The sequence below is a fragment of the Bos taurus genome, chromosome 9 (genome assembly GCF_002263795.3).
Source record: "Bos taurus isolate L1 Dominette 01449 registration number 42190680 breed Hereford chromosome 9, ARS-UCD2.0, whole genome shotgun sequence".
NCBI lineage: Eukaryota > Metazoa > Chordata > Mammalia > Artiodactyla > Bovidae > Bos > Bos taurus.
The window spans coordinates 13,303,871-13,316,829 of record NC_037336.1 but is presented as its reverse complement, the minus strand read 5'-3'; the positions used below and the strand labels follow the sequence as shown (position 1 = coordinate 13,316,829).

General features: G+C 41.6%; 1 protein-coding gene across 1 annotated transcript in view; it reads right to left on the bottom strand.

The window, feature by feature from the left end:
- CD109 (CD109 molecule) overlaps positions 1-12,959 on the bottom strand; it is a 134,699-nt gene that overhangs the window by 19,752 nt on the left and 101,988 nt on the right. Inside the window, exons 23-24 of the mRNA XM_024996919.2 lie at positions 11,169-11,345; positions 1,300-1,381 (exon numbers count right to left, since the gene is read on the bottom strand). Coding sequence (XP_024852687.1) covers positions 1,300-1,381; positions 11,169-11,345 — 259 coding nt within the window. The remainder of the gene's footprint in view (positions 1-1,299; positions 1,382-11,168; positions 11,346-12,959) is intronic.

Below are 12,959 nucleotides of genomic sequence, written 5' to 3'. Positions count from 1 at the left end.
ATACAACTAAGGTTCTATGTAGCCAACAGTGCCTAGCATATTTACTATCTGATCCTTTAAAGAAAAAGTATGTCAATCACTGCTACAGAACACCAAATATCGAGGTGAAAAGAACATCAAGCAATAAAACACTGAAAGCTTTCTATTAATGGATCTATATCCTGACTCGTGCCAAAATAAAATCTGAAGCAGATCTGTTTCATCCTATAAAAGATTTAGTGTGGTAAATATTACAAATATTCAATGTGATGTAGTTCTCTTTAACTTTGGGTATGCAGAAGAATTCACTTCCAGGCCCCCATGAAGTTAGGCATGGCCCCAGGACCAGCTCTGATCACAATAAAGTGATAAGAAATTGTACACATAGGCTGAAGCTTTGGATTGCCAGTGCTGGATATCCCAGCCTTCTATCCCAGACTGCAACAAGCCTGGAGGCTCTGGGTGAGACAGGGCGACAGTGGCTGAAACAAAGATGCAGAGCCCCCTGGTGACCCACAGTGGAAATGCAGCATGCGCACAACATTTGCTAATCAACTACTGAGATTTAGAAGGTTTTTACCACAGCACACTTTAACTGACTCTACTGATATAATTAGCCTGTCTTTTTCTGAATGTAACCGAAGTTGAAGATAGTTCAAGAAGAGAGTAATCATTCAAAATAAGCCACACAGAGCTTTCATTCTGGAGGAAACTCTGAATGTTCATTATTTGACCCCCTCAATGGTTTTTCACAAAAAAATAACCTTTAAGAAACTACATTGACTGTATTACCACAAAATTCATGTTGCATTGTCTCTGATTAAAAAAAAAAAACTGGACTCCCCAAGTGGTCCAGTGGTTAAAACTCTGAGCATCCACCGCAGGGAGTATGGGTTCAATCTCTGGTTGGGGAAATAAGATCCCACATTCCGTGCAGTGAGGCCAATAAATAAATAAAGCATTTTTCAAAGTGATCTTTAAAAAAAATCTTAAAAGAACTATGTCCCAATACCCTGTATTTCTAACCAATTTATCTTGCCAGCTGCACCATCATCATAAAGTATTTTATTGCTGCTTTTCCCACCAAAAAAAAAAAAGAGAGAGAGAGAGAGAATTTATGGCTTATCTTTTCTAAATAAAAGCATCTGATTTATTAGTGTTTTAAAGCCATATTTGAAAGGGAGAATCTCTTAAATTCAGGATCTGGAAAACGCAGGCTCCAAGCAGATACAGAGATTCACCTGTCAATTTCATGGCCATCATGACCTAGTAAGAGTCCATTCCATGACATGCACTTGTTCCCCCAGCAGAAACACTTACCAAGTGCTTCCAGAAGGGTCATCATTTCCGAAAGCACTGAAAGAGCCATCTTCCCTCTGATAGAGCAGTTCTCTCTGGTAACCTGAAGACAACAAAACAGATCATCAATGTAATCAAGTTTCAATGAATGGAAGTTTCTAATCATGACTCCATATTGAGGAGACATGGGCAGACAATGGGAAAGAAGACATGAAATCAAATAACATTGAATATTTTCCACATTATGTACTGTGGGAGATTAAGAACATCAGCACTTTCCAAGTAGAATGTACAAATTAAGAACTGAGATAGCCCCAAACTGGAATAAAGTCAGAATACCATTACACTATACATTAGCTAGAAATGGCTAACATTTCTAGCCATTCAAAAGCAAGTAAATTAGGGACTCTCCTGATGCTCCATCAGCTAAGACGCTGCACTCCCAGTGCAGAGGGCCCAGGTTCGTTTCCTGGTCAGGGAACTAGATCCCACACGCCATAACTAACACTTGGTACAGTCAAATAAATAAATAAATATGTTTTTTAAAAATAAAGCAAGTAAATTAAAAAGTGGAATATTTAAGTCTGGCATTAACTACAATGGTTTCAATGTTTGTATGCTAAGTTGCTTCAGTCGTGTCCAACTCTTTGCAACCCCATGGACTGTAGCCCACCAGGCTCCTCTATCCATGGGATTCTCCAGGCAAGAATACTGGAGTGGGTTGCCATTCCCTTCTCCAGGGGACCTTCCCAACTCAGGGATCGAACCCAGGTCTCCCTCATTGCAGGCGGATTCTTTACTGTCTGAGACACCAGGGAAGCCCAATTTAATATGAAATATTATGATAAGTCAACACTAACTGTGTGTCAGGAACTAGTCAAAGCCCTTTATAGGTATAACTCTGGTACTCCCACAACTCTATGATTATCCCATTTTTTAGAGATGAAGAGACAGGAACTCAGAATACATCATGTGCAAGGTCACACATTGGTAGGCACTGAAGTTAGGCACTAGCCAAGGTCAATCTGTTTCCAAAGCCGCTGCTTCCTACTAATTCACTGAGCTTTTTCAATAATTAATATATGAAAAGTCCTTTCCCACCACCCCTCCCCCCAGGGACCATAAGTTCCTTCTCTCTAAATCTGTTCCTGCTTTGTAAATAAGTTCGTTTGTATCATTTCTTTTTAGATTCCACATATAAGGGATGTCATATGCTATTTCTCTTTCTCTGTCTGACTTACTTCACCCAGTATAACAACCAACAAGGACCTACTACACAGCACATGAACTCTGCTCAGTGTTACATGGCAGCCTGGATGGGAGGGGAGTCCAGGGAGAATGGATACATCACTACGAACAAAGCTAGTGGAGATCACCAGTTGAGCTATTCCAAATCCTGAAAGATGATGCTGTGAAAGTGCTGCACTCAATATGCCAGCAAATTTGGAAAACTCAGCAGTGGCCACAGGACTGGAAAAGGTCAGTTTTCATTCCAATCCCAAAGAAAGGCAATGCCAAAGAATGCTCAAACTACCGCACAGTTGCACTCATCTCACATGCTAGTAAAGTAATGCTCAAAATTCTCCAAGCCAGGCTTCAGCAATATGTGAACCGTGAACTTCCTGATGTTCACGCTGGTTTTAGAAAAGGAATAAGAACCAGAGATCAAATTGCCAACATCCGCTGGATCATGGAAAAAGCAAGAGAGTTCCAGAAAAGCATCCATTTCTGCTTTATTGACTATGCCAAAGCCTTTGACTGTGTGGATCACAATAAACTGTGGAAAATTCTGAAAGAGGTGGGAATACCAGACCACCTGATCTGCCTCTTGAGAAATGTGTATGCAGGTCAGGAAGCAACAGTTAGAACTGGACATGGAACAACAGACTGGTTCCAAATAGGAAAAGGAGGACGTCAAGGCTGTGTACTGTCACCCTGTTTATTTAACTTCTATGCAGAGTACATCATGAGAAACGCTGGGCTGGAAGAAACACAAGCTGGAATCAAGATTGCCAGCAGAAATATCAATAACCTCAGATATGCAGATGACACCACCCTTATGGCAGAAAGTGAAGAGGAACTCAAAAGCCTCTTGATGAAAGTGAAAGTGGAGAGTGAAAAAGTTGGCTTAAAGCTCAACATTCAGAAAATGAAGATCATGGCATCCGGTCCCATCACTTCATGGGAAATAGATGGGGAAACAGTGGAAACAGTGGCTGACTTTATTTTTCTGGGCTCCAAAATCACTGCAGATGGTGACGGCAGCCATGAAATTAAAAGACGCTTACTCCTTGGAAGAAAAGTTATGACCAACCTAGACAGCATATAAAAAGCAGAGACATTACTTTGCTAACAAAGGTCCGTCTAGTCAAGGCTATGGTTTTTCCTGTGGTCATGTATGGATGTGAGAGTTGGACTATGAAAAAGGCTGAGCGCCGAAGAACTGATGCTTTTGAACTGTGATGTTGGAGAAGACTCTTGAGAGTCCCTTGGACTGCAAGGAGATCCAGCCAGTCCATTCTGAAGGAGATCAGCCCTGGGATTTCTTTGGAAGGAATGATGCTAAAGCTGAAACTCCAGTACTTTGGCCACCTCGTGCGAAGAGTTGACTCATTGGAAAAGACCCTGATGCTGGGAGGGATTAAGAAGAAGGGGACGACAGAGGATGAGATGGCTGGATGGCATGACTGACTCCATGGACGTGAGTCTGAGTGAACTCCTGGAGTTGGTGATGGACAGGGAGGCCTGGCGTGCTGCAATTCATGGGGTCGCAAAGAGTCGGACACGACTGAGCGACTGATCTGATCTGATAGGTATGGCTCAGTCTCTTCCCTGTTTGCCTGAAACTATCACAACATTGTCAATCAGCTATACTCTAGTAGAAAATAAAAAATTTATATATATATATATAAAAAGTCCTTTGCACAGTACCTTTTACATGCTCTCAAAAAACAATAGACATTGCTCTCTAACATGGGTATAGAAAAGGACTTTCTAACCATCCAAATTTAAGAAAAAAAAATTGATAATAGCAACAAAATTGTTTAAAACTTTCCCACGGCAAAACACTAGAGGCAAAGTTGAAAGACAGATGATCAACTAAAGGGAGGAGAGGAAGAGAAGGGGAGAAAAGGGAAGGGATGCTCCAGGTCCCTCCAGCACTAGAGGAGGTGCTTCTGTGGGAAGATGGACCAACCTGAGGGGAGGACCAAGTGACTCGCCTGAGTCACATCAGCGGCAGTTCCCAGGACGGGTTCCTGTGAAACCCTCAGAAAGATGAGATCAGCGCGTAGGGAAATGACCCCTCAGGTGGCTGACCGCCAACCATCGCCATTAATATCAACACCTGGCACAGTTCTTTCGCCAGGAGCAGCCAGCCCAGAGGAGGGGGATGACTCGCAGATAGTCTCCAGGTATGGAGTACATTTCCTGAGCTGGTTTAGGTGAAACTGAGACTCCAATCCTCCAGCTCTGCTCCCTGGGCAAAAGAGGAAGGAACCAGAACCAAGTGGATCTCCAGTGAGGCGCCCTTCCCTGTCTGAAGCCACCCATGCATCATGAGAGAACCCATGGCTACTTGTCCTCCAAGCCATCCAATTCCATAAGAGAAACAGACAGCTTGCTTGGCTGTAAGCTTTATTGTTTGTATAGTAATTCAGTGTTCCAGGGTAGTCACCTAAATTGGAGACTTTTCATCTCCAGGTGAGAAAGGCAAAAACATGGTTATCTCCAAAATGTATGAAGAAATAAGAGTATTGCCTTTAAGTTCATAGTTTTATGAAGAGCTCTTGCGTTAGAAAGTAATATATAATCAGAATTAACAGACGTTTCTAAAACTTAAAATAATGATGCATGAACTGTTATTTATAAAGGGTCAGACAAGATACATACATTGTGGGCCATGAATTTTCTTTGGAATAGTCATGAATGTAAAATATTTACAATTTATCATAATAAAGAGGAAAGGACCACTCATAGAAGCACATAGAAAAGTAAAGTTCTAAACATAATTTGTCTTAGTTTATGACAAGTGTCATAATTGCATACAAATAAAAGAAGTAAAATCAGCTGTTTGTGGCTGTATCAGTATCTTTCTCTGGCCCCCCCAAAAAAAAAAAAACGGATTAAAATATTCTCTATACTAAAAGAAAAGTATTCATTATCAGCTTCCTTACTCTTTCTGACATGAAATGGACAGTGAGAAATTCACCAACATTTTCTTTTCAGTATCTTCACTACTGCCTCTAGCCATTCTTGTGAAGGCCAAATGCAGCATCAGAGTTCTGAAACCTATTATTCCCTGTCTTTATTTCAACAGAGAAAATATAATGTGTTTTCAACCAAGTTTGGTCTGAGTCTTACTTGAAAATACGAGCTGCAGGAACTACAATTTAAATATTTGAACAAGTTTTCATTTTATGATTCTATTTTTCTTTTTGACAGTAAGAGACACTTCATTCAATGATGTAGTTATTGTTTTGATAAAAAAAAAAAAAATACAGGGTTAGGTCACAGGGCTCCTGGGCCAAGCATGATTTAAGGAAAACCATGCGCTGTTCACAAATGATATTTAATAATATAATCATGACTTGTGTGAAAGCCACTTTAATCCCTTAAAAAAATTAAAACAACTACGGTATATTTTTTAAAACTTTGGCAAACGTGATGGCAAAAGGAAAAACAGAGTCTCTGAAATGAGGCACTGATCTCATAATGAAAATCACAACACCAAAAAGTTTTTGTCTGCTATTCTATAACTAATATGATTTAGTTCATCATGTGAAAAGATGCATTTTTGAGGAGCTCACTGGAGAAAACTCTAGAGAGTCCCTTGGACTGCAAGGAGATCACACCAATCCATCTGAAAAGAAATCAATCCCGAACATTCATTGGAAGGAGTGATGCTGAAGCTGAAGCTCCAGTACTTTGGCCACCTGATACGAAGAGCTGACCCATTTGAAAAGACCCTGATGCTGGGAAAGATTGAAGGCAGGAGGAGAAGAGGACGACAGAAGATGAGATGGTTGGATGACATTATCAACTCAGTGGACATGAGTTTGAGCAAACTCCGGGAGACAGTGAAGGACAGGGAAGCCTGGCATGCTGCAGTCCATGGGGTCACAAAGAGCTGGACAAGACTGAGTGACTGAACAACGACAACAGCTGGACAGAGTCCAGCCACTTCACCAGCTCAAAAGGCAACAGGCTCAAATCCCTAGTCACATTTCCTAGTTCATAAAAACCTGCCAAAGCCAGGTAGACACTGTGGTGGTTAGAAATAGCCATGTATCGCGGAAACACCTGAGAGATCTTCTAGACCCTCAACCTCCACATCAGGATGATCAACCTAAAGCCCAACAAAGTTAATGCTGATACGAATGCCTTCACCCATTCTGTACATACTGAGGGGCCCAAATGATGACCCCGTGGAGAAGAGATTCAGGCAGTCCCCACTATCAGGGAACTTACCTTCTAGAGCAGGAGACAGTCAGATAACAGAAAAACAAAAACATTTTAAATAATGTCAAGTGTGATGAAGAATATATTAAGTGGCATAATTTAAGAATATTAAATGGCATAATTTAAGTCAGAGCTACCAACAGGCCAGGGAAGGCCATTTTGAGGAAAACACCACCTGGACGACCAGAAAGAGCCAGCCCTGGAAAGATGTGCGGGAAGAGCACCCCAGAAGACGGCAGGACAGGTGGAAAGACCCTGAGCACTGTGGCCCTGGGAGCACACTAGACATAGCAGGACAGAGTCCTGATGGGATAGTTGCAGGAGAAGTGAAAGAAGGGTCTGGTGTTCACTCAGGGCCTGCAAGCCCAGGCCAGGAATCTGTAGGAGAATTTAAGAAAGTCTCATGATCTTGACATTATCCAAAGATCCTTTTTATTATAAAATATGCAGAAACTGTATTAAAGGTGAGCATGTTGGCAAAGAGTGTTATTTAGGAAGCCACTGGAGTAGCTGGGGAGCAACCACGCATCAGAAGAAAGCCATCAGCCTGGGACGGAGAGAGTGGAGGAATTTCACACTTGTTTTTAGAGGCAGAACAGACAGAATTTACTTGCTGACCTGAGACCCTATCTCCTTGTTTAGATGCAACTAGGTATACTACAGCTGATAGTTCCTGGGCATTTACTCTGTGTTAAAATACTTCATTTAGTCTTCAAAACAGCCCTAAGAAGTAGGTACTCATTTACCCATATCTTACAGGTCGAAAAACGAGGCTAGGGAAACCAGCCCAGAGCCGGAGGCAGGGTTCAGAGCCCAGGGCTGACAGCCCCCACGGAAGCCAGAATCATGGCTCCACCTTGCGCGGTGGGGGCTCACCCACCTCCCAGCTCCAGGGCTCTTCCTTCTGCCCACACAGCCTCTACTGCCCTCTGGCGGCTCTGCGCCCTCTAACAACCAGCAAATGCAATGCAGAGCTGCTTTGAAACTGCAGTTTGGCACCTACTTGCTGGGACAGGTCTGGAGGACCAGCACTCCTTTTAGAACAACAACAAAAAACAGATACTGAGGACTTGGAGTGTTCATTTTTTAGGGCATCTGTCAATACTAACCCACAGCAAAGTGTCCAGTACAGAAACTCAAATTTTTAAGGCGTGAATTATTGTTCCTTAATGGACTTCCCTTGTGGCTCAGCTGGTAAAGGATCTGCCTGCAATGTGGGAGACTGGATTCGATCCCTGGGTTGGGAAGACTCCCTGGAGAAGGAAAAGGCTACCCACGGCAGTATTCTGGCCTGGAGAATCCCATGGACTGTATAGTCCACGTGGTCGCAAAGAGTCGGATACGACTGAGCGACTTTCACTCCAAATGGTTCATGCTAGAAAACTTATTCTGTTTCTTTAAAGCATTGATATTTGATTGGCCAACATTCCAGAAACATATAAAATATGCAATCAGTGGCATTTTCTAAAATATTTCACTTTATTTTATTTGTTGTTATTCAGTCACTGTCCTACTCTTTGTGACCCTATGGACTGCAGCATGCCAGGCTCCTCTGTTCTCTATACTCTCTCAAAGAATGTAATATATCAAAGAATATCTCAAAGAAGGTAATATATCAAGTTATAAAGCACCAGTCTAGTGCCTACACACTCTCTACTTGAAATCAGCCAAACTAAATTTCAAATACAAGTCAAAATCTTGTCTTTAAAAGATGCACAGTTATGAAAAATAGTTTTTATTCATCTCCATAACTATAACTATTATGGCACTATACCAACATCTCACCTGATTTTAATGTGGAATGCTGCTGCTGCTGCTAATTCACTTCAGTCATGTCCGACTCTGTGCAACCCCATAGACGGCAGCCCACCAGGCTCCCCCGTCTCTGGGATTCTCCAGGCAAGAACACTGGAGTGGGTTGCCATTTCCTTCTCCAATGCATGAAAGTGGAAAGTGAAAGTGAAGTCGCCCAGTCATGTCTGACTCTTCGTGACCCCATGGACTGCACCCTTCCAAGCTCCTCTGTCCATGGGATTTTCCAGGCAAGAGTACTGGAGTGGCCTGCCATTGCCTTCTCCATTAATGTGGCATACACTATGCCAAAGCCTTTGACTGTGTGGATCACAATAAACTGTGGAAAATTCTGAAAGAGATGGGAATACCAGACCACCTGACCTGCCTCTTCAGAAACCTATATGCAGGTGAGGAGGCAACAGTTAGAACTGGACATGGATCAACAGACTGGTTCCAAATAGGAAAAGGAGTAAGTCAAGGCTGTATATTGTCACCCTGCTTATTTAACTTATATGCAGAGTCCATCATGAGAAACACTGGGCTGGAAGAAGCACAAGCTGGAATCAAGATTGCCGGGAGAAATATCAACAACCTCAGATATGCAGATGACACCACCCTTATGGCAGAAAGTGAGGAGGAACTCAAAAGTCCCTTGATGAAGGTGGAGAGTGAAAAAGTTGGCTTAAAGCTCAACATTCAGAAAACGAAGATCATGGCATCTGGTCCCATCACTTCATGGCAAACAGATGGGGAAACACTGGACACAGCGGCTGACTTTATTTGGGGGGTCTCCAAAATCATGGCAGATGGTGATTGCAGCCATGAAATTAAAAGACGCTTGCTTACTCCTTGGAAGGAAAGTTATGACCAACCTAGGCAGCATGTTAAAAAGCAGAGACATTACTTTGCCAACAAAGGTCTGTCTAGTCAAGGCTATGATTTTTCCAGTGGTCATGTATGGATGTGAGAGTTGGACTACAAAGAAAGCTGAGCACCGAAGAATTGATGCTTTTGAACTGTGGTGCTGGAGAAGACTCTTGAGAGTCCCTTGGACTGCAAGGAGATCCAACCAATCCATCCTAAAGGAGATCAGTCCTGGATGTTCATTGGAAGGACTGATGTTGAAGCTAAAACTTCAATACTTTGGCCACCTGATGAGAAGAGCTGACTCATTGGAAAAGACCCTGATGCTGGGAAAGACTGAGGGCAGGAAGAGAAAGGGAAGACAGAAGATGAGATGATTGGATGGCATCACCGACTCAGTGGACACGGGTCTGGGAGTCGGTGATGGACAGGGAGGCCTGGCGTGCTGCAGTTCATGGGATCACAAAGAGTCGGACATGACTGAGCGACTGAACTGAACTGAACACTATACCAAGAGTCCCTGGTACCAGTGCTTAAACTAATTATAAGTTTAAGGCAAGCTTGTTAGTGAATTGGCTAACTTTTCCACAGTTAAGAATTAGAAAACTCAGTAAAGACATTATTTTAATGTGAGCTTTTCTTCCAGGTTCCCTCATTATAAAGGGACACGTTTATCCTAAACTAACTGCTGTGTAATAATGATAACAACTTACCCTGTTACCCTGTTTCCAATAAGCTTGCCTCTTGGAAAAAAGCAGCTCCTGTATTTATATATTTAAAATATGACTGAATCACTTTAAAAATCAGTGGATTTTAACAAGCAAACATAATTCATAGATCATGAAGGCCATTCCAGGTAGAGGACATGCAAAGATGCATTACATGAAGACCATAGTACTTGGAAAACAGGAAATGTCTTAGTATATAAGTACCATTTTCCTTGAAACATTAATAATGTGTGTTTTCTGCATATATGATAAACATTTGATATTTTTACCATTCTTTTTAAATAAATTAATAGCTAAACTGAAAAAAACATGGCTGATGCACAAACATATGCAGAAAGGAGAACAATTTTTAAGAGGCAGCTCAGTACTTCCCTGGTGGCTCAGATGGTAAAGCGTCTGTCTACAATGCGGGAGACCCAGATTCAATCCCTGGGTTGGGAAAATCCCTGGAGAAGGACATGGCAATTCACTCCAATACTACTGCCTGGAAAATGCCATGGACAGAGAAGCCTGGTAGGCTCCAGTCCATGGGGTCGCAAAGAGTCGGACACGACTAAGCGACTTCACTTTCACTTTCTTTCAGTACAGAAAGTACCAATTGCTACATCTTTGAGAATTTCCTAGAGGACTTAAGGACCTGGGCATGAGATGTCATAAATTCCTGCAAAGTAGCAGTCTCAGTTGTGTCCAGCTCTTTGCGACCCCATGAACTGCAGCACACCAGCCTTGCCTGTCCTTCAGCATCAGATTTTTAAGTGGCTTTAAATTTCCAATCCCTTATGAAAATATAAGCCCCTCCAGGATCAAACTCCTTTAACAAACATCTTAGCAGCAGTCAGTGAGCCTGGAGCTGAGGACAAGTAGTGACAGCTGTTAACACTTCTAGCACACTCCACACCATCTCATGTCACAATCACACAGCAAAGCCAAAATCTGTCCATTTTGAAATACAGTCTAGAGTCAACTCTGACCAAAAACAAACCAAAAACAGAAACAAATGTATTTTTACAAAAAAAAAAAAAAGTATATTTCTAAAATGCTTACCTTGCCTCATAAAAGAAAGGGCTTTTTCTTTTAAATTCTCCGTCAGTTGTTTCTTTTTAGTCAGATAATCCAAAATATAAATATTTGGAGCAAAATTTATCATGTTCTGTTCACCACAGCCATACGGCATCCGAATCAGGGAGGCTAAGCCATTGATGGAAGAACCAAGAATATCTCCTGAAAGCACAAGACATTTATCAAGGTCAGCAAATCCCCAATAAACATACTTCCTAGTGGCAAAGGGAGCAGAAGGCGCCCGACACTGAAGCACTGTGACTGCTCCACCGCCAGGAACACAGCAGAAACTTTACATCAAGCTTTTAGGAAGACTGGTCAAATAAATGAGAATACGGTGGTACTGAACTTGTAGATTATGCAACAAATTAGGAGACTTTTAGCTCAAAGATACAGCACATATAAGCAAACTGTAAGATTTTTTAAAATTTCTAACCAAAATATCAGGATTTGCATTAGGAAATCATCATTCTTAAACAGGGAAGAAAAGTTTTACTATGAGTATTCTTCATATAAATAGAACTTTATATTGACTTCCTTACTAATACACTAAAAATTCTTGAGAAATGACGTTCTAAGGGCAGGGCTTGTGGTATTTTTCAGTGTGCTCTATTTATCAACAACAAAGTAGAACTAACTGGTATATATGTTTCAGTGAATCTCAGGATCAAAACGGGTTAAAAGTATTCTTCAAAGTGAGTAACATACAGTTGAACAAAACACACTCTTACCCACATTCCTCTACCCACATTCTAACACCATGACTCAAGAAAATAAGTAAAAATTTAGAAATGTAAAGGCTGAGTTCTAATTTTGACCTCACTATGGTTGAACTGTATAGAGAAGAATATTCGTCAGTGTGGTTTACTTTAAAAACGTCACCATTCCAAGTCCAAATACCTACTGAAAACTTGCTCCTAAAAAAGTGAATCCAAATAAGAGAGGAAGACTTTCATGTGGGTGGGCTGCAGTCACGCTAGCGTACCATGTCTTAAACTTTAGACGTTAACTTGGAGAAGTAAATACCAGTGCAGGTTTTGTTCCTTATTATTACCACCACTGCACAGTATGCTTTTAATATTCAAAGTGAACATAAACTTGGACTTTTAATATTCAAAGAAGCAAGCCAATATTCACCAAATAAAACACAAACAGGTTTTTTAATAGAAAATGAAAAACCAAACAGGTTTTTTAAATAAATACTATATAAAAATAAAACTTGAAAAAAAAACATTATTTTAAATCAAACTTTAAAATTTAAACTTCAGAATATTCAGCAACCACAGGCAGACTCATTCCAACATAAGGAAAGATGGTACACACTCAAACTTCAAGGTTCTTGGGGGGAAGGGATAGTTAGGGAGTTTGGGGATGAACATATATACACTACTGCTAAGTCATTTCAGTCGTGTCCGACTCTGTGCGACCCCATAGACGGCAGCCCACCAGGCTCCCCCGTCTCTGGGATTCTCCAGGCAAGAACACTGGAGTGGATTGCGATTTCCTTCTCCAATGCATGAAAGTGAAAAGTGAAAATGAAGTCACTCAGTCGTGTCCGACTCCTAGCGACCCCATGGACTGCAGCCCACCAGGCTCCTCCATCCATGGGATTTTCCAGGCAAGAGTACTGGAGTGGGTTGCCATTGCCTTCTCCAGATATATACACTGCTATATTATAAATGGATGCCCAACAGGGACCTACTATATAGCACATGGAACTCTGCTCAATGTTATGTGGCAGCCTGGATGGGATGGGAGTTTGGGGGAGAATGGATG